The following is a 26,409-nucleotide window of genomic DNA, read 5'->3' on the forward strand; positions in this document are numbered from 1 at the left end:
ATTCTGTCTGGGTACATCTCTTGTACTCACGCTTGTCGAGGTGAGTTTTGCGCTAAGCCATGTCCTTGACACCATGGAAAAGCTGCAGACACACAAGTGCCCTGGACGTGGAAGCAGCCATGGCTTTCTCCGGCAGGCTCGGAGACGCCGCCAGTTCTTTAGTTGAAGAGCGTTGAGGTCAGGGTAAACGGGGTAAGTTGATTCAGTGTCCGTCCTCCTTGGTCTCTCTCTGCTGACCTGTGGCTCGTCTCCTTCCCTCACCACACAGACACACACACACACACACACACCAGCCCCTGAAGATCCCCTCCAGAACCTGCCCACACCTTCCAGATGAGACTCAACTCCGCTTGTTTGGGGGAAAAGTTAAAAACACAAGTATTACGGAGAAGGTCAGAAGATTTGGGGGAAGCAAAGTCATTTTAGTCATGGAACGTTACACTTGCTTAACCAGCAGCACTGCTGCTACCTGAGGAGTTTCCCACATCTTGGAATGAAACCACTCTTTCCTAGGAATGTTTGTTTCTGTCGCAATTCTATCAGTTTTTCAGTCTCGTTTACTCTCTCACTTCCAGCAACCATGTTCTTACCTCTTCCTGTTAATGTGAAGTGAAGTGAAAGTCACACAGTCATGTCCAACTCTTTGAGACCCCATGGACTATACAGTCCATGGAGTTCTCCAGGCGAGAATACTGGAGTGGGTAGCCTTTCCCATCTCCAGGGGATCTTCTCGACCCAGGGAGTGAACCCAGGTCTTCCAGATTGCATGCGGGTTCTTTACCAGCTGAGCCACAAGGGAAGCCCAAGAATACTGGAGTGGGTAGCCTGTCCCTTCTCCAGCGGATCTTCCCGGCCCAGGAATTGAACCAGGATCTCCTGCACTGCAAGTGGATTCTTTAGCAACAACTATCAGGGTAGCCCCTTTGTGAATTTACTGGCAAATTATCTGAGCTCTTCTTGAGTTTTAAAGTATTTGTTTTGTACACTGTTTGCTTCCAGTTGTCATAAGTCAGGATTTCAGAAACATACCCAGACAGGATCATTTGATTATGGACACTTTCCCCAAGGGCGTTGGTGTCCTGGTTACTGTTGATACATAATGCCCCCAAATTGGCTGACAACAACCCTTTCATTTTATTGGTAGTTTTATGAGTCAGGACCTCGTAGGAAGGGCTCACCTGGACAGTTCTTCCATGGTTCTCTGGTCTTGTTCAGATGTCAGCAGGGGCTGTGATCTTGGGAAGGTTCTGTTGGGTTGGCCAACACAATGGCTCACTCTTGTAAATGGTGAGTGGTTGATGCTGGCAGTTGTCAGCTGGGCACTCTGCTGGGTCGATGGCTGGAGGAGCTGTCTGTGGTGGTGGCTGCAGGTAGGTGGGCTGCTTGTTCGGCCCCTGACTCCCACCCCTGGGGCAGAGGCTGCCTCATCTCTTCTGACTTTCTCTGATACTATATTCTGTCAAGGTAGTCACAAGCCATTCAGGTTCAGGGGTTTGGGAACTGGAATGAGTGGTCAGGTCATTCTAGACGAGCAAGCAAATGGGAATTATCTTCACAAGACGAGGTTCTGTGTATACACCAAGGAGCTTGAACTCTTCACTGGCTCTGAGTTGAAAGCTTTTTTCTTAATTTCAATATAATGGTCAGTTCAGTTGCCCAGTAGTGTCCGACCCTTTGCAACCCCGTGGATTGCAGCATGCCAGGTTTCCCTGTCCATCACCAACTCCCGAAACTTGCTCAAACTCATGTCCATCTAGTCGGTGATGCCATCCAACCATCTCGTCCTCTGTCGTCCCCTTCTACCTTCAATCTTTCCCAGCATCAGGGTCTTTTCAAATGAGTCAGCTCTTCGTATCAGGTGGCCAAAGTATTGGAGTTCAGCTTCAACATCAGTCCTTCCAATGAACACCCAGGGCTGATCTTTAGGATGGATTGGTTGGATCTTGCAGTCCAAGGGACTCTCAAGAGTCTTCTCCAACACCACAGTTCAAAAGCATCAATTCTTTGGTGCTCAGCTTTCTTTATGGTCCAACTCACATCCATACATGACCACTGGAAAAACCATAGCCTTGACTAGACGGACATTTGTTGGCAAAGTAATGTCTCTGCTTTTTAATATGTTGTCTAGGCTGGTCATAGCTTTTCTTCCAAGGAGCAAGTGTCTTTTAATTTCATGGCTGCAGTCACCATAGCAGTGATTTTGGAGCCCAAGAAAATAGTCTCTCACTGTTTCCACTGTTTCCCCATCTATTTGCCATGAAGTGATGGGACGAGACACCACGATCTTCATTTTTTGAACATTGAATTTTTAGCCAGCTTTTTCACTTTCCTCTTATACCTTCATCAAGAGACTCTTTAGTTCCTCTTTGCTTTCTGTCATAAGGGTGGTGTCATCTGCATATCTGAGGTTATTGATATTTCTCCCAGCAATCTCAATTCCAGCTTGTGCTTCATCCAGCCCGGCATTTTGTATGATGTACTCTGCATATAAATTAAATAAAAGTGACAATATACAGCCTTTCCCAATTTGGACCAGTCCACTGTTCCATGTCTGGTTCTGTTGCTTCGTGACCTGCATACAGATTTCTCAGGAGGCAAGTCAGATGGTCTGGTATTCCTGTCTCTAAGAATTTCCCACAGTTGTTGTGATCCACACAGTCAAAGGCGCTGGTGTAGTCAGTAAGGCAGAAGTAGATGTTTTTCTGGAACTCTCTTGCTTTTTTGATGATCCAGCGAATGTTGGCAATTTGATCTGTGGTTCCTCTGCCTTTTCTAAAACCAGCTTGAACATCTGCAAGTTCTTGGTTCATGCACTGTTGAAGCCTGGTTTAGAGAATTTTGCCAGCGTGTGAGACGAGTGCAGTTGTGCAGTAGTTTGAACATTCTTTGGCATTGCCTTTCTTAGGGATTGGGATGAAAACTGACCTTTTCCAGTCCTGTGGCCACTGCTGAGTTTTCCAATTTTTCTGGCATATTGAGTGCAGCACTTTCACAGCATCATCTTTCAGGATTTGGAACAGCTCAGCTGAAGCTCCGTCACCTCCACGAGGTTTGTTTGCAGTGATGCTTCCTGGGGCCCACTTCACACTCCAGGATGTCCGGCTCTCGGTGAGTGATCACACTGTTGTGGTTATCTGGGTCACGAAGATCTTTTTTGTTTAGTTCTTTTGTGTATTCTTGCCACCTCTTCTTAATATCTTCCGCTTCTGTTAGGTCCATACCATTTCTATCCTTTATTGTGCCCATCTTCGTAGGAAATGTTCCCTTGGTATCTCTAATTTTCTTGAAGAGATCTCTAGTCTTTCCCATTTTATTGTTTTCCTCTATTTCTTTGCACTGATCACTGAGGAAGGGCTTCCCTGATAGCTCGGTTGGTAAAGAATCTACATGCAATGCAAGAGACCCCAGTTCAATTCCTGGGTTGGGAAGATCCCCTGGGGAAGGGAAAGGCTATCCACTCCAGTATTCTGGCCTAGAGAATTCCATGGACTGTATAGTCCATGGGGTCGCAAAGAGTCGGACACAACTGAGTGAGACACCGAGGAAAGCTTTCTTATTTCTCCTTGCTGTTCTTTGGAACTCTGCATTCAGATGGGTATATCTTTTCTTTCTCCTTTGCCTTAGCTTCTCTTCTCAGCAATTTCTAAATCCTCCTCAGACAACCATTTTGACTCTTTGCATTTCTTTTTCTTGGGAGTGGTCTGTACAATGTCACAAACCTCCGTTCATAGTTCTTCAGGCACTCTATCAGATCTAATCCCTTGAATCTGTCACTTGCACTGTATAACCATAAGGGATTTGATTTTTAGGTCATACCTGAATGGTCTAGTGGTTTTCCTCACTTCAATTTAAGTCTGAATTTTGCAGTAAGGAGTTCATGATCTGAGCCACAGTCAGCTCGTGGTCTTGCTGACTGTATAGAGCTTCTCCATCTTCTACTGCAAAGAATATAATCAGGTCTCGGTACTGACCCATCTGGTGATGTCCATGTGTAGAGTCTTCTCTTGGGTTGTTGGAAGAGGGTGTTTGCTACGACCAGTGCATTCTCCTGGGAAAACTCTTGTTAACCTTTGCTCTGCTTCATTTTGTTCTCCAAGGCCAAAGTTGCCTGTTACCCCAGCTATCTCTTGACTTCTACTTTGCATTCAGTCTCATATGATGAAAAGGACATTTTTTTTTTTTTTCTGTTAGTTCTAGAAGATCTTGAGGTCATCATCAGTTCGGTCACTCAATCGTGTCTGACTCTGTGACCCCATGAATCGCAGCACGCCAGGCCTCCCTGTCCATCACCAACTCCCAGAGTTCACCCAAACTCATGTGCATCGTCGGTGATGCCATCCAGCCATCTCATCCTCTGTCATCCCCTTCTCCTCCTGCCCCCAGTCCCTCCCAGCATAAGGGTCTTTTCCAGTGGGTCAACTCTTCGCATGAGGTGGCCAAAGTATTGGAGTTTCAGCCTCAGCATCAGTCCTTCCAGGGAAGACCCGGGACTGGTCTCCTTTAGGATGGACTGGTTGGATCTCCTTGCAGTCCAACTCTCACATCCATACATGACCACTGGGAAAACCATAGCCTTGACTAGACGGACCTTTGTTGGCAAAGTAATGTCTCTGCTTTTGAATATGCTATCTAGGTTGGTCATAACTTTCCTTCCAAGGAAGTAAGCATCTTTTAATTTCATGGCTGCAATCACCATCTGCAGTGATTTTGGAGCCCAAAAAAATAAAGTCTGACACTGTTTCCACTGTTACCCCATCTATTTCCCATGAAGTGATGGGACCCGATGCCATGATCTTTGTTTTCTGAATGTTGAGCGTTAAGCCAACTTTTTCACTGTCCTCTTTAGCACTTTCATCAAGAGGCTTTTTAGTTCCTCTTCACTTTCTGCCATAAGGGTGAGGTCATCATAGAACCATTCAATTTCAGTTTCTTTGGCATTAGTGGTTGGGGCATAGACTTGGATTACTGTGATACTGAATGGTTTGCCTAAAGGTTTTATCTAACTTTTTACTTTATATTGGAATGCATGCTGTTAACAATGTTGTGATAATTTCAGTGGACAGCAGTGGAACTCAGCCCTTTGTATGCATGTATCCACTCTCCCCCAAACTCTTCCCATCCAGGCTAACTTTAGGCTTTATTGTAAACAATTATTTCTCTTTTGTGTGTGTGTGTTAGTTGCTCAGTTGTGTCTGACTCTTTGTGAGCTCATAGACTGTAGCCCATCAGGCTCCTCTGTCCTTGATGGATTCTCTAGGCAGGAATACTGGAGTGGGTTGCCATTCCCTTCTCCAGGGAATCTTCCCAACCCAGGGATTGAACGGCAGCAGCTTATATTGCAGGTAGAATCTTTACCATCTGAGCCACCAGGGAAGCCCATTTCTCTTTTAGGGGAGGTATATATACAACACATGTGTACATGTATACACACACATGTATAGTGTGTGTGCCATTTTATACACACTGTCTTACATTGATCTGTTGAAGAATTTGAAACATATTTTTTTACAAAATACCCGCTCTGCATTATATATTAAAAAGTCTGTATGGTCCTGCTGTGAGATGAAGCTGGTTCTCTTCTGTGCTTCTCGTGAGGTAAGTTGAGCTTCGTTAAAAGAGCAATAGGCATGCACATTCTTAATCAAGTAGGTGCAGCTGAGAGCACCTTCCAAATGGAAGTTGTCCTCAGAATGGATGGGTTTTTTTGGGAACGAAAAGAAGTTCAGCTCTAGAGTGTGACCCTGACCCTGCTTCAGTGCAGGCAGTTCCAGATGAAGGAGCCACAGTGCTTGCTGGGAGCGTGGAGAGCCTGGGAACCTTGAGCCAGCCAGGCGGGTGGTGTTCGTTTTGCAGATGTTGAATGCTGTGAGTGTGATGGACACACACAGCTTTTGGTGGTGGTGGTTCTGGACAGGGAACCTGGAGCCTCTGAGAGAATAGTTTCTCTCCAAGGATTCATTGGTGGCAATGTCTTGCAGCTAAAATAACAACGTTATGGGTTCAGTGTGTGGGAGAAACAGTGCACAGATGGAAAGCGAGAGAAGCGCGCTCTTCCCTAACTGCAGCCTAACAGCTGTCCTCGCTTCCTGTTTCATTGGTGGCAAAGTGACGTCCCGGGGATGGGACACCACAGTTCTAATACTTAGTCCAGCTGGTCTTAAGCAGAGATCTCATTTCTTAAAGGTTGTTTACCTGTCCCTCTAAATCTACGAGTGCGAGTTAGTTTGCCTTGATAGGAGATTCGTTTTTCCTTTGAAGGGCCTCCTTTAACATGAAAAATAGCCCTAAAGGTCAGTAGGTCACCATTAAGTTTGGACCTATTGGAAAATATCCTGATGCTAAGAAAGGTTGAGGGCAGGAGAAGAAGGGGGAGACAGAGGATGAGATGGTTGGATGGCATCATCAACACAATGGACACGAGTTTGAACAAACTCCCAGAGACGGTGAAGGACCGAGAAGCCTGGCGTGCTGCAGTCCATGGGGTTGAAGAGCTGGGCATGACTTAGCGAGTGAACAGCAGCCACGTGTAACAAGGACTTAAGCGAGATGAGGTCTCGAGTGAAGTCTGGAGATGGTCCTTCCAAGGCTGCTCTAGCTCAGGGGCCCAGGGTCTTTCTGGTTCACCATCCTGATTGTGGCTTCCTTTCTCAAGGTCACTCGTGCTCCAAGGTGGCCTCTGGAGCCCCACACCATCATGCCCGCCTTGCAGGGAGTGGGTGAGGCAGACGGGAGTGCACCTCCCTCCTCAGTCATCCCCCTTGAGGAGCTCTTTTGGGAACACTGCCAAGTCTTTGTCCACTGGAAGGAAGATGCCTAACTTTTGCCTGAGTTCAGCTTTTTTCTTTTTAATTGAAAAAGATGTAAGGAGACATTGATGTAGGCTTGTGCTTCGGTCTGGGCTGGGAAGCCCCACAAGCTTGGTGCTGACAGAGCCAGTGTCCACTAAGAATCATCCTCCTGGCTTACAGGGGGCCGTCTTCTTGCTATGTCCTCACGTGGCAGAGAGAGATCCCATGTCTCTCTCTCTATCCCACCTTTCTATCTCTTAAAAATCATCTTTTTACCCCAACACGAGGATCCCACCTTCATGACCTAATCTAATCACCTCCCAAAGGCCCCACCTCTGAATTCCATCACACTGGGATTAGGGCTTCCAGCATATAAATCTGAGAGGACACAAACATTGTCCTAACAACTAATGTAACAAACTCCTACCATTTTACCAATTATTTTTTAATCTCACGTTTTCTTTTCCCCTTAGAATATTTTAAAACAAATCCTGGCTATATTGAGTCACTCATAACATGTTTCAGTGCATATTGTAACATACCTTTAAAAAAGCTCATGCCGATACCACATTAATGGTATGAGTAATTCTTAATATCTAAACACAGTCTGTATATTATTTTTTTCAGGTTATCTCAGAAGTGTCTTTTTACGAAAGTTTGAGTCAAAATCAAAATCAGGTTCATGGATCACATTTGATTGCTAAGTTTTAAGTCTCTTTTAGTCTAACCAGCTTCCCATCAAAAAAAAATTTGAAAAAAAAAAGATCATTTACCCACAGAACCCCCATAATATGGATCCAGCAAGGAGCATATTTATGGTGTCAATTTGTTTATCTCCCCCACAGTTTCTGTAAACTGGTAGGTCTAGAAACTTAGCTAGCTTCAGATTCTCCTCTCCCCCCCAAGAATAGTTAATTGGCATTCATCCTGTGGTATCACAGGCAGCATTGTCTGGTTGTCCCATTTTTAGTTTTGTCAGATTTCATCAGTTAATCCTGTTGCTATGATCCATTATAAAAGTTCTATTGGTCTTTTGTGTAGCAGTTTTAACATTCATTGATGATCATTGCCTAGGTCTATTATTTCATCAGTTGTTGAAATAAAGTGATTCTTTTTGAGGAGAAGGGGGAATTTTTATTTTGAATAATTTCAGGCTTAAAACTTGTAAGAAGAGTAGAAAGAACTCCGACATATCTTTCATCCAGATTTTCCAGTTGCAACATTTACCCACACCTCTAGAGCTACCCCCTCAATAATGACTCTCGGTAACTGTATTTTACGAATCATTTGAAAGCAAGCTTGTAGACGTTATGTCCTTTACCCCTAAACATTTCAGACTGTGTTTCCTTGAAACAAGGACATTTTGTTACATAACCACAATACAATGATTAAAATTAGAAAATAGAGTACTTGATACCGTTAATATCAAGAATTCCCTCATATTTCACCAATTGCTCCACTAATGTCTTCTGTAAGGAAAAATATGAAAAGGTCAGGATGCCATCGTGGTTGGTTTTTGTGTTTAGATGTCATATTTCTTGGTGGTGCTTTAGTAGCTAAGTCATGTGTGACTTGCGACCCCATGGACTGTAGCCCACCAGGCTCCTCTGTCCACGGGACTTCATTTCTTGAGTCTCCTCTAATCTGGAACAGTTTCTCTTTCATACCTTGGAATTTTTTAAGGGACAATTATTTTGTAGAATGCACTTAAATTTCGTTTGGTACTTTCTCATGATTTAATTCATATTATGCAATTGGGCAGTATTACAACAGAAATGATATTATGTCAGTCCTTGATGTATCATATCAGGAGGTACCTGATGTCAGTAACTTTAATTACTTAAAGATGATGTCTGCCAGGTTTCTCCACTGTAACAACTTTTCTCTTTATGGGAGATACTTTGAGCCTAAATAGCCAGTTCTCATCAATCTTTGATCCACTAGTTTTAGCAGTCATTGGTGATTCTTGGCTTGAACAACTAGTGCTTGCCAAGCTTTCTTATACTTTATTAGCATTGGACATGAATTTGAGTAAACTCCGGGAGTTGGTGATGGACAGGAAGGCCTGGTGTGCTGCAGTCCATGGGACTGCAAAGAGTTGGACACGACTGAGGGACTGAACTGATTAACATTCTACTATAAGGAAAAACTTTACACACACACACACACACACACACACACACATGCACACACTGTAGGGTATAATCTGACACTATTTCTTGTGCACAAGTTGCCCATTTGGAGCCCCTCCAAGTTGACTTTTGTGTCCTTTTGCCATATCCCTATCATCCTTTGATCACTTTCTGACTTTGGCATGAGATATTCTAGGCTCCTCACTTAAAGTCTCTAGATTTGAAATTAGCCGTTTCTCTAAGGAGCCTGCTGCTTCTGTAGAGGAGGCCTGAGGACTTGTGGGTGGAAGATTCTCCAATCTGAGTCTATCCCAATGCCACCATCCCAGATCTCAAGGGCTCACTCGTTCCCAATCAGTACCATGAATTTCACCTGAAAAAAACTGACACAGTTGTGGATTCAGGATTGTGATACTGCAAGCCACACAAATTCAGGGCCTGGTCTGCTGCCAATTAAGCTCTATATCTATAAGAAATAAGAGAGTTTTAAAAGATTGTCATAGAAGTGCTACAGGTCTTTGATCATGCCTTGACCTTCAAATTGAAAGCCATGAGCTTTTCTTTAAGCACCCAAAGCAGTAAAAAGTAGCCAGTTCACTTCATTATCCTGTTGATCATCACCACTAAAGAGCATCTACCTGATCCTTCAAGCCTTGTCTTGAATAGGTGCTTCATGCTAAACAGCCCCAGGTCTTAATATAGGCTATGCCATGTGTTATCAGATCTCGTTTTCCACTGGCAGTGAGCTCAAGCTCAAACAGGGTGGCAAGTCAAATTGGGAAGCATATCTTTAAGGGTCAGTTTCTGGGGAACCATTTCAAGTGCCAAGCACTGCATTGGTCAGAGTCTGACTAGGACACAGAGTTCACTGAAGGTATTTCAAACAGAAGAGACTTAATGGAGGAATTTGTCGCAAAGATGTTGAAAGGACTGAAGAAACGAAAGAGGGAAGGTAAGGCAACCCAAATGAGTAACTCAGCTCAGAAACTGACACCCGCCTAGGCTGGAGGAGCAGAAAGAAGGATCACAGGCCAGAGCACTGTCCACCAAGGGCCTGAATGCAGCCGCCTGACAAGGATCCTGGAGCCTGCGCTTCCAGGCTTCCGAGGCTACCCCTGCAGTCCTCAGCACCTGTGTGTTACTGACGTTTCTGCAGCCAGTGCTGCTGCCGCCAGAGACGCTCTGAGAAATCTGAATCAGAAAGAGAGTCACTTCTCCGCTCCCATCTTTCATCTCCTACCGGTGCCTCCACTGGAGCTGCTCACAGGGAGTCAGCTGGCAAGAATCTCTCAGGAGTGTGACCTGCGGACCTGGTTCTGCTATAGGGCATAGAAAGGTGAGGACAGGAGACAGAGCAAATGAGCAGCACAAAAAAATGAGTGAGCAAGTCAGACAGTGGTGGTGGTTTAGTCGCTAAGTCGTGTCTGATTCTTGCAACCCCATGGACTGTAGCCCACCAGGGTCCTTTGTCCATGGGATTCTCCAGGCAAGAATACTGGAGTGGGTTGCCATTTCTTCCTCCAGGGGATCTTCCCTACCCAGGGATCAAACCAGTGTCTCCTATGTCTCCTGCATTGGCAGGCAGGTTCTTTACCACTAGCGCCACCTGGGAGCCTCACTAGGTTCTATTGGGTTGGTGCAAAAGGAATTGCCGTTTCGGGTCCTGGATTTTAAATTATTATAACTAGGCTCAAACTTCATTAATCAAAATAGGAACCATTACAATCAACATAGTTTGGCCCATGAGAAAATAAATTTGTTTACTCCTATAGTAAAAAAAAAATCCATGCTTCAGGATTCAGTGAACTCTTAGAAAGCATTTTCTATGTCCTGCTGGTTGTGGAAGCATTTTCCCTGCAAAAAGTTGTTGAGGTGCTGGAAGAAGTGGTAATCAGTTGGTGAGAGGTCAGGTGAATATGGCAGATGAAGTTAAACTTTGTAGCCCGATTCATTCAGCTTTTGAAATGTTGGTTGTGCGACGTGCTGCCAGGCGTTGTCACAAAGAATTGGGCTCTTTCTGTTGCTCAGTGCTGGCTGCAGGCGTTGCAGTTTTCGGTGCATCTCATCACTTTGCTGAGCATACTTCTCAGATGTAGTGGTTTCTCCGGGATTCAGAAAGCTATAGTGGATCAGACCAGCCGCAGGCCGCCAACCAGTGACCCTGACCCTTTTTTTGATAAACGTTTGGCTTTGGGAAGTGCTTTGGAGCCTCTTGGTCTGACCACTGAGCTGGTTGCCACTGCTTGTTGTATAAAATCATTGCACATCACAACCCAACCAAAAAATGGCTCATTGTTGTGTAGAAGATGACACGTCAAATGATTTTTTAAATTCATGGTCGGCTTATGAGGCACCCATTTATTCAGCTTTTTCACCTTTCCAATTTGCTTCAAATGCTGAATATCCATAGAATGGTCAACGTTGAATTCTTCAGCAACTTCTCGTGAAGTTGTAAGAGGATCGGCTTCCGATGATTGCTCTCAGTTGGTGTCAACTTCTGATGGCCAGCTACTAGGCTGCTCATCTTCAAGGATCTCATCTCCTTTGCAAAGCTTCTTGAACCACCACTGTACCGTACATTCATCGGCAGTTCCTGGGCCAAATGTTTCTGATGTTGTGAGTTGTCTCCGCTGCTTTGTGACCCATTTTGAATGAGAATAAGAAAATTGCTTGAATTTGCTTTTTGCCTAACATCATTTCCATAGTCTAAACTACAAATAAAATAAACATATAATAATTCATTAGCAAAAAACATAAAGCAAGAAATTTGTATTAAAATGATGTATAGCATAACCACATTTATTTAAGAATTATTCCCATATCAGATGGCAAAGTTCAACAATGCAAAACTGCAATTACTTTTGCACCAGTGCATGTTCTAACCAGTCCTTGCTATCTAGGACTTAAGAGTCACAGAGCAGGGACAGACAGCCAATGGACACTTCATTTAAAGGCACTATTACATATGTCTGACAAAGGAGTTTTATCTGGGTGCACACACACACAAAAAAAAACCAACCCTAAAAAATTCAAAGTGATAGGCCTCCCTAATAAAATATATCAGCCCCCCCCAAAAAAATTGAACAGCTCTTCACAAAGGAATATATTCCTGCGGTCAATAAATATTAATATAAAAATGTATTCAATTTTATTAGTCATGAAAATGAAGCCACACTTGAGACACCACAACATACCTACCAGGAGGGCCGGAAATAAAGAGACCAGCAGTGCCAGGTACGGGTGAGGATGTGGGAACTGGGACTCAGACTGTTGATGAGTCTCAGGATGCGTTGAAAAGTGGCTCGGCAGCCTCTATAGAATCTAAACATTGTACCCTAGCCTAGCAATTCTTTTTTTTTTCTTAATTGGAATATAATCGCTTTACAATGTTACATTAGTTTCTGCTGTACAGTGAAGTGAACCAGCCATACGCATACATATATTTCCTCGCTCTTGAACCTCCCTCCCACCCCGCTCACTCCCACCCCTCTGGGTCATCACAGAGCTCCGAGCTGAGCTCGGTCCCCACTAGCTGTCTAATTTACACATGGTAGTGTATATATGTCAAATCCAATCTTCCATCTTTGGATACATAACCAAGAAAAATGAGTGTACATGTTCTCCAAAGGTAGGTATGAGAATACCTATAGGAGCCATATTTGTAGAAGTTCAGTCCTGGAAATACCCCAAATTGATACTTTAAAAATGGATAAAAGGATGGGTAATTTGTGGCAACTAAATTGCCCTGTTGCTGTCATGTCCAACTCTTTGCAACCCCAAGGACAGGCTTCCCTGTCCTTCACCATCTCCCAGAGCTTGCTCAAACTCACGTCCATTGAGTCGGCAATGCCATATTCAGCAATAGGAAAGAATGAGTCACTGCTACATGCAAAAATATGGATGAATCTCACAGAACACTGAACAAAAGCCAGACATAAGAGTTCACGCCATACGATTCCACTGACTGGAAAGCTAATCTATGACAAGAGAAGACAGATCAGCACTTTGAGGGCACTGATAGGGAGGGGCAGGAGGAATCCTGCTCATTCTACATCTATCTGGGTGATGTTTACACAGGTGTATATGTGTATGAAAGTCCATCAAGCTGTAAGCATAAAATTTGTGTACTTCACAATATTTAGGTCATTCCTCAAAAAATTGCTGTGGAGACACTGGGCTTCCCTGATAGCTCAGTTGGTAAAGAATCCACCTGCAACACAGGAGACCCCGGTTCAATTCCTGGGTCGGGAAGATCCCCTGGTGAAGGGAAAGGCTATCCACTCCAGTATTCTGGCCTGGAGAATTCCATGGACTATACAGTCCATGGGGTAGCAAAGCGTTGGACATGACTGAGCGACTTTCCCTTCACTTCAGAAAATTACCCACCCCCAAAAGTAAGAGACAGCAAAGTTTCACATAAAGATAAATGCTAAGAAGAAATTTAAAGAAGTGTGATGAGTGGGTGGGGAACTGACTGCTCAGAGCTGAGACCTGAGTGGGGATAAGGAGGTAGCTATGTCCTGAGCTGAGAGACTGCTTTCTGGGAGAGAGGACAGCAAGTGCAAAGGCCCTGAGGAAGAGTGGAGTTTGGTGTACTGGAGGAACTTTGTCAAGGCCATCAGACTGAACATAAGTCCTTAGTCTGACTTTTTATCCTAAAAGTAGTGGGGAACCACGAGGGGTTTGCTGTAGGAGGGTGTACTTTCTGAGAGATTAGACGTGGGGAGTAAGTGGAAAAGACCACTGATGAATTTTATGTGGCTGGAACATCTGGAAGGTGGGGAGCTGGAATTTGACTGAGCAGGGATGGGGAGGCAGTGGCCTCAGGTTTGTTTTGGCAATGCTAAGTTGGAGACGCTCATTAGATGCCCTTGGGGCCTTCCGGGAGCCTGCGGGTGACGGGGCCAGACCCAGGCTGGACACGGATGTCATGAACACACGAGTGGTATTTCAAGTCCCAGATACCTGGGAGAACAGAAAGCGGGAAGAAGGGACCCAGGGCGTTTAATGCCGTGGGTTTTTCCGGAGACAGGAGAGCTGCTAGAAGGCTGGCTGGAAACGGCTTTGGAAGCATGGCTACACGGAGCTCCGTCGAACACCCGCTCCCTGCCAGGGGTCCAGAGCCCAGATGTGAGCAGAGCCTGGCCCTGCTCGGTGCTGCCAGCCCACGGTGGCAGTCGCTCAGGCCTGGGCCTTGAGCACTGAAATGCAGATTCCTGGGCTCACGCGCGACCCACTGGGAAAGAGAGCTAGAGCCATTACATCTGTCAGTCACCCTGGGTGAGTCTTCTGCACGTGGAGGTTTGAGAATCTCAGTGGCCTAGGTGCATGCGTGTATGTGTGCATATGCGTGTGTGAGAGACAGAGACAGAGAGAGAGAGAGAAGGAGGAGAGAGGGAAAGAGCGATTTCCTCTTTCCCTCTCTGAGGGTGGGGCTGCTCCAGAGTTCAGGGAAGCAGTCAGCTCTGTGAGCTTGGCTGTGTGTGTGTGTGTGTGCGTTCATGTGTGGGGGGCGGGCACGGTGTCCCAGGAGGACAGAGTTTGCATTGATGAAAACCCTCCCCAGCCCTTTGATGCCTCGCTCCCTCTGCCCTGAAGTTGAGCAGCTCAGTCCTCGGTGCCTCCCGCCCGCTGGCCACGCGTGTCCCCCGGCCAGGATGGCGTCCTGTCTGGCCCTGCGCATGGTGCTGCTGCTCCTCTGCGGGGTCCTGGCGCCTGCGGTGCTCACAGGTAAGGGTGCTCCCAGCCACCGGCCTCCCGAGGCGAAGAAGCGCCTTCAGGCCCACCGGGCAAAGCCATTCACCGGGATGGGGTGACCATTTGGGGTGATTCTGGGAAGGGCTCCTCTGGCACACAGGCTGGCAGCTACGTGTCGGAGGCCTCTGGGACTTGTTCGTCACAGAGACCGTGACCTCTGAAGCAGGACGGTGACTTGGGGAGCAGGGCCAGGGACCTTAGCTGCCCAGGGGAGGTGGGGGCCACTCCAGCACCCTAAGATCTGAAGGAAGGCCTTGAGAATCTGGGTGGGAGTCAGGAGAGGACACCAGGCACAGGGCAAGCAGCTGGCGGGCAGAGGGCCCCAGATGTTAGGTCCACGGAGCTCTGCCATTTACGTTTTGAAGCCCTACAGACCCTTCCCTGCTGGTTTTCTCAAATGTCCTTTGAGAAGGTACTATTTCCATTCTAAGAAAAACATTTCAGAGGGGAGCACAGGACCAGAAACCCCTCTGTAAAACCAGGAGGATGCTGGCATGACGCTCTCGCACTGAGGCTTGAAAGCAGCCCCGGTCTGGGGTCTGGTGAAAAGAGTCCCGCCAGCCTCGAAGTGGTGGGTTCCCGGGGATCCGAGCCCCGGTGTGGACACAGCTGTGGGGCCCTGCGCCGGGAGGGGCTGGCCCAGACCGGCTGCAAAGCCTGAGAGGCACAGGCTTCCAGGTGGTCTCTCTCCTGGAAGAAAGCCCTCTCCTGTGGCCAGGAGGGCAGGGTGTCAGGGCTCCTGTGGGGAGTCCTGGGGCTGGAGAAACCAGTGGTTGGGGGCTGGAGACCCTCTCTGCAGCGTGGGTTTTGGGGGGCGTCTGCAGATCTGGGCGTCGTGTGGATGTGTGCTGGGGAGAGCCGCGAGAGGAGGTGAGGCCTGGGGTGACTCCCGCAGCCACGCACTCAGGCACAGACCCGGGAGGAAATGGGGTGGGGGGCAGTGAGGATCCCGTGGGCCCCCGGGCTCTCTCCAGAAGCCCTAGAAGCAGCTCGCAGGCTGCCTCTGCTTCTGGTTCTGTCCTCCTCGCTGTTCCTCAGGCGCCCTGCACCTCTCCCCATCCGTGTGGCCGTGATAACCCCAGGACCTTTGCCTCCCGGGCAGGAGAGTCTCTGTAGGTCTCCCGGGCGCACAGGCTTGCGGGCCGGGCCAGGCGGCTGGTGGCCCTCAGTACAGGTTGGGAGAATGTGTGGAAACGTCCCCAGCCCCTCTGCTGGGTGCAGGGGAGTCTCGCGGCAGAACCCCCTCCTTGCCTCGCCTGCCTTTGGGTGGGCGAGCCAGGGGCCTGGCGCGGTGCCCGGGGCCCTGGGGAAGTGACCCAAAGTAGGGTGGCATTTTCCGTGGCTCCCGTGGGCCCCACCCACCCCAGTGACACGGCTTCTCCCGCCCGGTGGTCAAAGCGGGTGGAGGCGAAGGTGCTGGCGCCCTGTCTGTCCCTGAGTCTGGGGCCCATGGGGGCAGCTTCTGTCCCATTCCTGGGTGCCCACGCAGCCAAGCTCTTCCAGCTGAGGCTGCCGGCCAGAGGTGCCTGGTCGGACGGGGCGTACACAGCCCGGGTGGGTGGGTTTCCTCTGCTGCCACAGGAATGCCGGGCACGGCCTCGTGGTGGGCGGCATGGGGACCTCACCTGGCCTCACCTCCCGACTCCCCTGCTCAGGTCCTGCCCAGGGCCAGGCCAGCCAGCCCCACCCCAGCGCCTCTGGGCTCCGGCGGGGCTGTGGTTCCTCCTGCCGGTCGGGGCAGGAGTGTGTCGGGGAGGCTCTTAGCTGCCCTCCGCGGGCTAGAGGCTCAGAGCAGGTGTGCGCCTGGCCCGACAGGCCCCTGGCCCGCTTGCTCTCTGGGCTGGGGTTGGTCCCAAGCAGGGAGGCTGGGGTGGCCCCATGGCTGAGATCCAGGCCTGGCCTGCCACCCTCCCTGCCGGTCGCCTGTGGCCACAGCTATTGCGGCGGAGGGAGCAAGCCAGGTTGAACGGGCGGGAGGCCAGGGCCCCGATGAAAAGGCCCTTCATGGCCACACAAAGGCCGTCTGTGAGCTCAGGCGCCTGGCCTCGGGGCCCAGTGGTCAGGGTAAGCGTTAAACAAACTTATTTACCGAAAGGCAGGGCGGCTGGGGGCAGTGGGGCTGGGGCTGGGGCAGGGAGGGGGAGCCCACAGTGCCCAGGCCTGTGGCAAGGTCACAAGGCCCCCACTTCTGGCTTCTCCGGCCAGAGCGGCGGAGTCACAGGATGTGCTCACACCAGTCCTTATCCCCCCACCGTCTTCCATCCTCACGTCGCACCTCTGCCCGCCTCCCACACCTACCCCTCTGGGTCCCAGCCTCCACGCCTGCCCTCATGCCAGCCCCGCTGCCTGGCACTTCTGTCCCACCTTCCCCCCTCCTCAGATGGGGCCTGCAGTGGGGAGCCCCCTGGAGAAGTGCTCCTGTTCCCAGCTCCCCACAAGGGTAGGTTTGGGGGACAGAGCTGTCTCCCCTGTCACCCCAGCAAACTGCGCAGCCCGGAGGCAAGCAGATGAGGACAGGAAAACGGCCACCCCCTCTCCCTGGCAGCTGCACCTCCTTGGTGGGAGGGCTGGGGACTTGAGTTCAGGCTGTGGTTCTGGCCCATGTGTGTGTGCCTTGGGGATGCCCACCTGGGCTGGCCGGGAGCCTGGAGCCCCGATGAGTTCGTGCAGCCCGGATCAGCCTTGCGGGGCGGGGGGTCTCCTGTGACGGTCAGCTGCGGCAGCCGCGGAGCCCACAGAGGGACCAGGGCCATGCTGCCCAGGCCCTAAAGGCCTGGGGTGGAGGGGCAGAGGCAGCAGCTGACGATGGCCTTGACAGCATGGTCACCAACTTGGAGGGCTGGGAGAGGCACAGCCCAACCCCCGATTCACAGGTCGGGGAGGGCAGGCCGGCAGCGGAGCCAGCCTGCTGTGGTCCCGGGGTGATGGAGCTGGATTTGGACCCAGACCTCTGGTTTGGCTTCCCTGATGGCTCAGAGGGTAAAGCGTCTGCCTGCAATCCGGAAGACCTGGGTTCAATCCCTGGGTTGGGAAGATCCCCTGGAGAAAGGGAAAGGCTACCCACTCCAGTTTTCTGGCCTAGAGAATTCCATGGACTGTACAGTCCATGGAGGTCGCAAAGAGTCGGACACGACTAACTGACTTTCACTTTCACTTCGCTCTGATTTGGCTCATAGCTCAGCTGGTGAAGAATCCGCCTGCAATACCGGCGACCCGGGTTTAATTCCTGGGTCGGGAAGATCCGCTGGAGAAGGGATAGGCTACCCACTCCAGTATTCTTGGGCTTCCCTTGTGGCTCAGCTGGTAAAGAATCTGCCTGCAATGCAAGAGACCTGGGTTTGATCCCTGGGTGGGGAAGATCCCCGGAGAAGGAAATGGCAACCCACTCCAGTACTCTTGCCTGGAAAACCCAGTGGATGGAGAAGCCTGGTAGGCTACAGTCCATGGAACTGCAAAGAGTCGGACACGACTGAACGACTTCACTTTCTTTTCTTTCTCTAATTTGGAAGCCAGTGGGGCAGCCCCTCAAGCTTCAGAGCTGGCTGGGTTTTGGAGGGTGTGTGTGGGTGGGGGTGGGGGTGCGTGCATTACGCCTGGGCTGGTGTGCCTAACAGGAAGGGTCCAGGCTTTTGCAGGGGAGGGGCAGACAGGGAGAAGGGCTGGGTGGGCCTCCCAAGTACCTTGCTCAGAGGGCCCCCTTCTCCCCCAGAGATGGCCCCCACAGGCTCTGGCAGAGGGCAGAGAGTGACAGCCAGCTCTTGGGAGAGAGCCCCGGCTCTCTAGGCACTGAGGGGCCTGTCACTCCTCTCACTTAGCTAGGGGCTGGTTCCTCTGATGCCACCCATTTTGGCAGGGCCTGATGCCCAGTTGTGGAGGCTTCCCTGGGCCAGATGCCTGGCAGCTGGGGGTGAGCTTTGGCTGGAGGTGGGACAGGGAGGTGCCTGGCTGCTGCTCTGGCTTGGGTGTGTGGTGAGCAAGCTGCAACCAGGGGGCCTGTCCGTTTATCTGGGAGACGCACAGTCTGTGAGCCTTAGACCCCAGGGCCTGCTCAGTCACTCAGTCGTGTCTGACTCTTTGCAACCCCATGGACTGCAGCATGCCAGGCCTCCCTGTCCCTCACTGGCTTCCAGGGTTTGCCCAAAGTTCATGTCCATTAAATCGGTGATGCTACCCAACCTCAGACCCAGGCCTTTCTTTCTGTTCAGCCCTGGGGAGCCCGAGGCAAGCATGCCAAGGGCATGGAGCCCTCTGTAGGCAGCTGCCAGGTGGCAGACCTCAGCCCTTCCAGGCAGCGACAAGAGAGCCCTGACAGAGTCACACGAAAGTCACTGAAGTGGGTGCTGGAGCAGGGTGGCCCCCAGACCCCAGCACTGCAGCTCAGCTGGGGCCCTGGAGAGAGGAGCTTCCACCCACTGGGTGCAGGGACCTTCCACCCCAGGAGGTCTCCTCGCCAGGGATGTTTCGGAAAAGGGGCCCAGGCCGGGGCAAGGCCTGGGAGCATGATAGTGGTCCCTGCCTGCAAGCTGAGCCTCGCCACTGATCCAGCCGAGGCCTGAGAGAGGCGGCCAGGGACAAGGCCTGGGGAGCTGGGGACCCCGTAAGGTTTTATCATGAAAAGATCTTAAGTTTACAGGAAAGTTACAGGAATAACCCATTCCAGTAGACTCTTCTCCTGGATTCACCGACCACCAACTTTTTGCCATATTTTCTCGTATGTCTTCCCGTCTCTGTCTACTCGCTCACCTAACTTGCTGAACCATCTGATGGTTAAGCTACAGACCCCGTGCCCATTTGCCCCTAAATACTTCTGAGCAAAGGGTATTCTCTTACACAGCAGAGTCAGTTACCCCAGTCAAGACGTGCACAAGGCTGCAGTACTCTTCCCTGCCCTGCAGCCTGGCTCACGGTTTGCCAGTGGACCCCACAGGCCCCTCCAGGATCTCACGTTGCATTGTGTTGCCAGAACTCCTCAGTCTCTAATCCGGAACAGCCCCTCACTCTCTGTCTCTTGCGACCTTAATATTTTTGAAGACCTAGTTATTTGAGGACTGTCCTGGGATTTGGCTTTGGCTGTTCACTCATGATTTGCCTCAAGTGGAAACTGTTGGCAGAGACCCCTGCAAATACCTTTGTGTCTTCCCAGAGCACCCCCTCTCTAGGAGGTGCTGAGCCTGGAAGCAGGGTGTGGGTCTGGCTTGTCTGTGCCCAGGGTCCGGAGCGGTGTGTGTGTGTGGGGCGGGTCTCGGGGGTGGAGGCCCCAAGAGCGAAAGGTGCCCCAGGAACTGGCAGGGAGACCAGCCAGGGCTTGTCTTGCTGCTGCTGCTGCTAAGTGCTCAGTCGTGTCCAACTCTTTGGCAACCCCAAAGACTGTAACCCACCAGGCTCCTCTGTCCATGGGATTCTCCAGGCAAGAATACTGGAGTGGGTTGCCATTTCCTTCACCAGAGGATCTTCCCAACCCAGGGACTGAACCCGGGTCTCTTGCATCTGCTGCACTGGCAGCCGGATTGTTAACCACCAGCACCAGGGCTATATTGATTGAACCACAACTTCCAGGGAAGTTTCTGGGAAGGTACAACCTGTGACTGTGCTGTCCGAGGCTTCAGTCCCCAGGAGCACTTAACTGCCAACGCCCACCTAAGTTTACCCTTAGCCCCGGTCTCCTCGGAGGCAGGGACACACAGTTCCCTGCTGGTGTCACTGGGACGGTGTGTTGCGATGCCCACTCAGCCCACTCCAGCATCCCTGGATCACACCCAGATCACTCAGCAGCTGGGGTGGGAAGCCTGGAGCCTGGTCTTGAACTTGACTGGGGGTCTGAGAAGGCTGGATGGGCCCAGGGCTGGGGTGTTGCTGTGTAGCTCCTCAGGCTAGGATTCTTGAAGGGGGAGCAAGACTGGGGTGTCTGGGGCCACAGTGGGGGTGGGGGTGGGGCTGGAGTTCCCATGCCAGATTCTCGTCCTGCCCTCTGGGGGCCCCTGTGTACCCTGAACCTGCCGACCTACCAGCGAAGAAAGGGTCCTGCAAAAAAAACACTGCCCAGAGGCTGCCCTGCTGATCCAGCCCCTGCTAGGGTTGGGGTGAGGGTCTCCTGGAGCTTCCCGAACAAGCTCCGCAGACACTCCTGCCCAGCCCTCTGCCCCTGTCTGGTCTGGAGGGAGCAAAGCCCGGGCATCACGGTTTCTCCTCCGGGTACAGAGGCTCTTGCGCTTTAAGCCTCAGACATTGGGGGGCATGTGGAGGCATGTGTGGGAGCGGGACCCCAGGCCCTGGGGCTACGGTCAGGGAGAAGCCGGGCTGGCTGCCCAGGGGTGGGGGTGGGCCTTTCCTCTCCACCTCCCAGGACGGCTGCCCCTCACCACCCGGTGGGCAGAGTCCCTGGTCTCTGGACAGGACATTGCTTCCCTGTCCTGGCGCCCTTATCCAGAGTGAAGGCTGCCCTGTGTGGGGAGAGGACCCCTTAGAAGTGTCACTGCCCCAGGCCCACAGACCCCCAGCAGTTCAGCCGGGGTCCGCAGGCCCTGCTGGGGAGCATCGTGACCCCCACTGTTGTTCCCCCACCATGGTCCCTACTGCCCTGAAGCTCCCTGTGAGCCCCCAGTTCTCCCAGCTTTCTCCTGTGGGTGGCCCCCGCCACCATCAACCTGTCCCGTCCTGGGTGGGAGGCAGCCTGGCCCCAGTAGGGGGTCCAGGGCCACACGTGGGACCCCCCCACGGCCTCCGGCAAAGCACCGCGAAGCACCCCTTCCCAGTCGTTCAACGGCGGGGATGTCTCGTCGGACCTACCGCCCGGGGGACCTACTACACCTGTCCTTGGCCTTGCAGCCGAGGGCCCGCAGGAGCCCGCGCCCACCCTGTGGAACGAGCCCGCGGAGCTGCCGTCAGGAGAAGACCCCGTGGAGAGCACCAGCCCCGCCTGGGAGCCGGCAGTCAGCGGCCCACCCGCGCACACCGCCACGCCGAGCCCCGAGGACAGCACCGCCCAGGAGCGCCTGGACCAGGGCGGGGGTACGGCGGGGGCGGGAGGTGGGGAAAGCGGGGCGGAGGCGGGACACTGAGGGGGCAGGGGCGGGGGGCGCGGGCCGGGGCACGGTGTGCGGGGGCGGGGGGTGAGGGGAAAGGATGGGGGCAGGAGGAAGGCGCAGTAGGGCGGGGCCGGGGGCAGGGGTGGGGGTGCCGAGGTGGGGGTGCGGAATGGGGGGTGGGGACAGGAGTGGGGGGCGGCCCGGGAGGAAGGGGTAGGAGGGCGGGGCCGGGAACAGGGGCGGGGTGCGGGTGCGGGGTGCGAAGTCGGGGGCGGGCCAGGAGGAGGGGTAGGGGGGCGGGGGCGGGGGCGGGGCGCGGGTGCCGGAACTGGGGTGCGGGTGCGGAGGTGGGGGTGGGCGCAGGAATAGGGGTTGGGAGCAGGAATGGGGGCGGGCCAGGAGGAGGGGTGGGGGCGGGGGCTGGGGCGGGAGGTCGGAGATGGGGAAACGGGCGGGGGCGGGCCGGGGGGAGAGGTGGGGGCGGGCCTCTGGCTGACACGGGACGCGGGTGCGGGTCGCAGTGCGGGCGGGGGTGGGTGTGCAGGGGTGGGGGTCGGGCCGGAAGGAGAGGTGGGGGGAGGGTGCGGGGCGGGCGGCGGGCCTCTGGCTGACCCGGCCCCCTCGCCCCGTCCTCCGCAGGCTCGCTGGGGCCCGGCGCCATCGCCGCCATCGTCATCGCCGCCCTGCTGGCCACCTGCGTGGTGCTGGCGCTCGTGGTGGTCGCGCTGAGAAAGTTTTCCGCCTCCTGAAGCGAATAAAGGGGCCGCGGTGCGGCTCGGCGGCACCCCAGGTGCGCGCCCCCCGAGTCTCCTTGTGTCTGCGCGTGAGTGTGTCGGCGAGCGGGCTGGGGGGTGCGGGGGTGTCGCCGTGCTCGCGGGGCGCGTGCGGGAGTGCACATGCGCCGGGTCCCCCGCGGGCGCGCGGGTGCGTGCGGGGGCCTTCGGGGTGCGGGGGCCTTCGGGGTGCGGGAGCGGGCATGCGGCGCGCTCTGGCCCGAGTCCGGCGGGGACCCCTGCTCGTCCCCACCCCGGACTGCCCGCCGCCTGCCTCCCACCGACCCCTCCGCGGGTCAGGGAGCGCTGCGAGGGAGCGCGGACCGGCGGGAGGCCCCCAGGGCTGGAGAGGGCAAAGGCCAGCCCCGTGCCCACCGCCCTGCTTCTCGAGGTCTCGCTGAGTCCCAGCGGGGTCCGCTGACTCACGGGCGTCCCGGCTTCCAATCAGATGATTGGTGATTTTGTTGGTGGGGGGCATCTTCAGACTCCGGCAGCCGGCAGCCGGGGCGCTTGTCTATGGGGTCTGAGTCCCAGACCCGCACCCTCCGGATCCCTGGGGACCCCTCGACCCCCAGGAGCGAATGAGGCACGCGGTGAAGCCTGGGTGCTATGGGCCCCTGTCCCCGCTCCCCAACGCAAGCCCCAGACGGCCTTCCTCGCCTGGCCGGGTCGAGTTCCAGGGGACAGTGGCCGAGCCTCTGGCACAGTAGGCAACCCCACGCGGGACGGCTGTTAGGAAACAAAAAGGGCTTTCAAGCTCAACCCTCCTCATTTCAGCCCTGAAATCTTGGGGGCTAGACCCAGACGCTGCACCCTGTCTCCCAGCTTGGCCCTGGCACTGGCTCCCTGGACAGGCCCTCTGTCTCCCATACCTCCCAGGAAGCCTAACCTTTGTGATTTAGAGAGGGATTTGTAATAGTGGCTTACCTGCTCTGGATGCAGCAGCAAAGAAGCTAGAACTGAGTCTTGGAGTGAGGACCCTAAGGCCTGGGGTAGGGAGGCTGTCTGCAAACCCCAGGGATGGTTTAACACCGGGGCCACAAGAGGATTCTTCTGAGCGCTGGAGAGAGGAGCTATCCTTCTTTCCTTAGTTTTTTCACCATTATCTCTAGCAACCACCTTGGCCTCGTTGGTTTGTCTGAGTCCCTGAGCACACTTGTTCCGGCCAGTTTTCTCCACCTGGATACTCAGATGACCGACCGTACGTGGTACCCATTCACACTCCCCAAGACACGTCATGGCTTCAGAGTTTCGGCTTATAAAAGACTGTTGCATTGCTGACCGGTTTTCATGAAACTGTTTATAAATTATTACACGTAACCTCCAGCAGACAAAGCCTCCTTAGAGCAGATGACACAAGTCACTATGCTGTCTCCCAGCTCCAAAAACAAAAGCTGGATAAACACTAGGACCAACGACCCCCCACCCCCTCCCAAGAGCAGCATGGGGCTCAGAAATGGACCCTCTCCCCTTTTCCCAACTCCTAGGAAACTCAGGTGCAGGAAGACACCCCTCCCCGCCCTGCCCCACTGGGTTCGCAGCAAGGAGGTACCAAGAGCATCAGCCCCTCACTGGGATCCGGGGGTCCCTCCCCAATTGGACCAGCATGTTGCATGGGTCTGAATCTTCCAGGGATTCATCCGGTTCTCAAAGGGTCTGAGGGCCCAAAAACCCCAACCATGTTGTGATTTCTGGGAAGATGCTCCATCTAAATCCTGGGCTTCTGATCAGCATCCTGACAAGGAGGGCGTGGCCCCTGGCAGGGTTGGTTTCCAGGCCTTCCCCCATTCTCAGAACTGGGGGCAGGGGGCACGGGGGGGAGGGGAGGGGCGTGGCCCCAGGACCCACTGCAACCTCCAGGTAACTGGCTACCGCCTCTGAAGGTGGAAAGAAGTGCCCTGGACCAGTGGCTGGCTGGATTGAAAGCCGAAGTCTCAAGCCTGGTGGTCAGATCCCCTATGGGACCACACCGCCCCCCATACCTCTGTCCCACAGTGGTCTTCCAACCCTGCCTTCTCACTCCCACTGCAGGAGGATGTCCCCCATCGCCTCAGACAGCTTATTCTGTTTGTGGAGTCCCTCACAAGTGGAGGTCCAGATCCACTTCCATCCTGAGGCCCCATCCTGGCTGCTTCCTCCTCCACGGGAAGCCTCCTCAGCCGTCTCCTTGGACAGGCCGCCTCCACGGCCAGGAGGGGGGCTGTCCTGTCCCTGCCCAGACCCAAACATGGCATTCCTGTGTGCAGCAGGGGAATAAAAAAGGAGACCTTCCTCTACTTTATACATGATGCTTCTTTTAATGCAGCCAAAAATGATATTTGCTTTTCTTGGAACCATAACCCGTACAGGATGCAGTGGCCAAGTCATTCCTTCGTGACACCAGGGCTCCTGAAGGGGCAGGTAACAAGTTATATCCAGCCGGTCAGGGACCCAAAGGCGGCGTGGGCCCTCAGCCAAGCTCTGGCAGGCCTGCCATGAGGCAGAGGCCAGCCGTGCAGCCAGAGGCGGGTGGAGGCTTGGGGGCAGAGGCGGCCAGATGGTCTCCTGGTCCTCTGAATTGGAGACCAAGGGCCGCTCATCAAGCGCATCAGGCCAGGGTGGTCCACGTGTGCGCCTGGCCGGGTCTAACAGCTTCGGGGGAGAGGACACGTGCAGGGAGTCATGATACCTTCGCCTTCACACTTGCCCTGGGCCCGGGGCACCCCAGGGTCTGGGGCCTCTCAGTACCAGGGGCGGGCCCTGGAGCCTGCCCATCGTCTGTCCTCCAAGAGACAGAAGAGGTGGGGTAATACTGTTTAAAATACAATTTCTCATCTACAAATGCAGCAGAGGGATGTGGGCAGCACCCTCTCTCCAGTGGGTGAGCGAGGGGCCAGGACACAAGAGCACGAACCACGTGGCAGGGAGGGGGTGGGAGCGACTCCGGCAAAGACCGCCCCCACCGAGGTCAGGCCACACCCTGCTGCCTGGGGAGGCGGGGCCTTTCCCCAGAGTCCCTCCACTGTCCCCTGGGGTCTGCCTGCCAGGCCTTGCTCCTGCCTACATCCCTCCACCAGGCGGGGGGTGGGTGTTTGTGTGTGTTGGGGGGGTGGGGTCAGGGGTCATTGCCGATTCCGGCTGCCCAGCTTCCTGCGGTCTTTATTCTGGCTGCGCTGAGGATCGTCCATCTTGTGGACACGGAAACACTCCTTGAGGTTCTGGGACCGGATCTTGGGGTTCAAGATCTCCTCGGTCATGTTGCTGGGGAACCAGCCTCGCTCCTGGTCATGCAGACGCTCGCCGAAGATCCAACCTGGGAGGGAGGGGAGACAGAAGGTCAGAAGCTCTCTCCAAGTGGCCTGGGCTGGGCCTCCCTCCGGTGTGTGGGGAGCAGGCGGAAGGGAGACTCGGGAGTCCGGCCAGCCTTCTCAAGGGCCCCCTGCCCTCACACCCACTGATGGAAACGCTCAGACCAGGTGTATCCCCCAGAAGCTGCGGGGAGGGGTGCAGCCCTCCTGGGGAGCACGCTGCCCGTGCACAGGGAGGTGGAGGAACCAGCCAGACCCTGCGCCATCGTGGATCCCATGCGTATTGACTCCGGGACCCATTCCCAAGCCCTCAACAGTCTCAGGCTGCCCCACCTGTGGCCAGGAGACCCCAAGGGCCACCCTCAAAAGCGAGAGGCATCGAGGGGCTGGTGGGATGGCAGCTGGCCCAGGACGCCATCGTCACCCTCTGGTTGGGCAGCCCTTCCCTGAGCCTCAGGCTCCTGAGAGCTGGGTGGTCAGCTGACGGCGGCCAGGTCACGAACCGGCCAAGTGCCCTGACTCTCTACTCCACCCCACCCCCACATCACGGTGTCAGGGGAGCAGGCTGTGGCCCAAACTGCAGGTCCTGCTGGCAGGTCCTCGGGCAGGGCTGAGGCCTGAGGTCGGTGGGGCAGGGGCATGTCTTC

At 53.5% G+C, this 26,409-nt stretch overlaps 2 protein-coding genes across 4 annotated transcripts in view; one reads left to right on the forward strand and one right to left on the reverse strand.

Moving 5' to 3' along the window:
- Window positions 1-14,577: 14,577 nt before the first annotated feature.
- SNORC (secondary ossification center associated regulator of chondrocyte maturation) lies at window positions 14,578-22,451 on the forward strand. Its single transcript, XM_068962482.1, has 3 exons — window positions 14,578-14,650; window positions 21,503-21,685; window positions 22,342-22,451. The coding sequence occupies exons 1-3, from the start codon at window positions 14,578-14,580 to the stop codon at window positions 22,449-22,451; spliced, it is 366 nt and encodes a 121-aa protein (XP_068818583.1).
- A 2,393-nt stretch (window positions 22,452-24,844) lies between these two features.
- Window positions 24,845-26,409, reverse strand: part of NGEF (neuronal guanine nucleotide exchange factor) — a 128,391-nt gene continuing 126,826 nt past the window's right edge. For all 3 annotated transcript variants that reach the window (XM_068964283.1, XM_068964282.1, XM_068964284.1), the window contains one exon: window positions 24,845-25,767. In XM_068964283.1, the coding sequence (XP_068820384.1) occupies window positions 25,577-25,767 (191 nt within the window). In that variant the 3' untranslated portion in view covers window positions 24,845-25,576. The remainder of the gene's footprint in view (window positions 25,768-26,409) is intronic.

This window comes from Capricornis sumatraensis, chromosome 2 (genome assembly GCF_032405125.1).
Source record: "Capricornis sumatraensis isolate serow.1 chromosome 2, serow.2, whole genome shotgun sequence".
Lineage (NCBI taxonomy): Eukaryota > Metazoa > Chordata > Mammalia > Artiodactyla > Bovidae > Capricornis > Capricornis sumatraensis.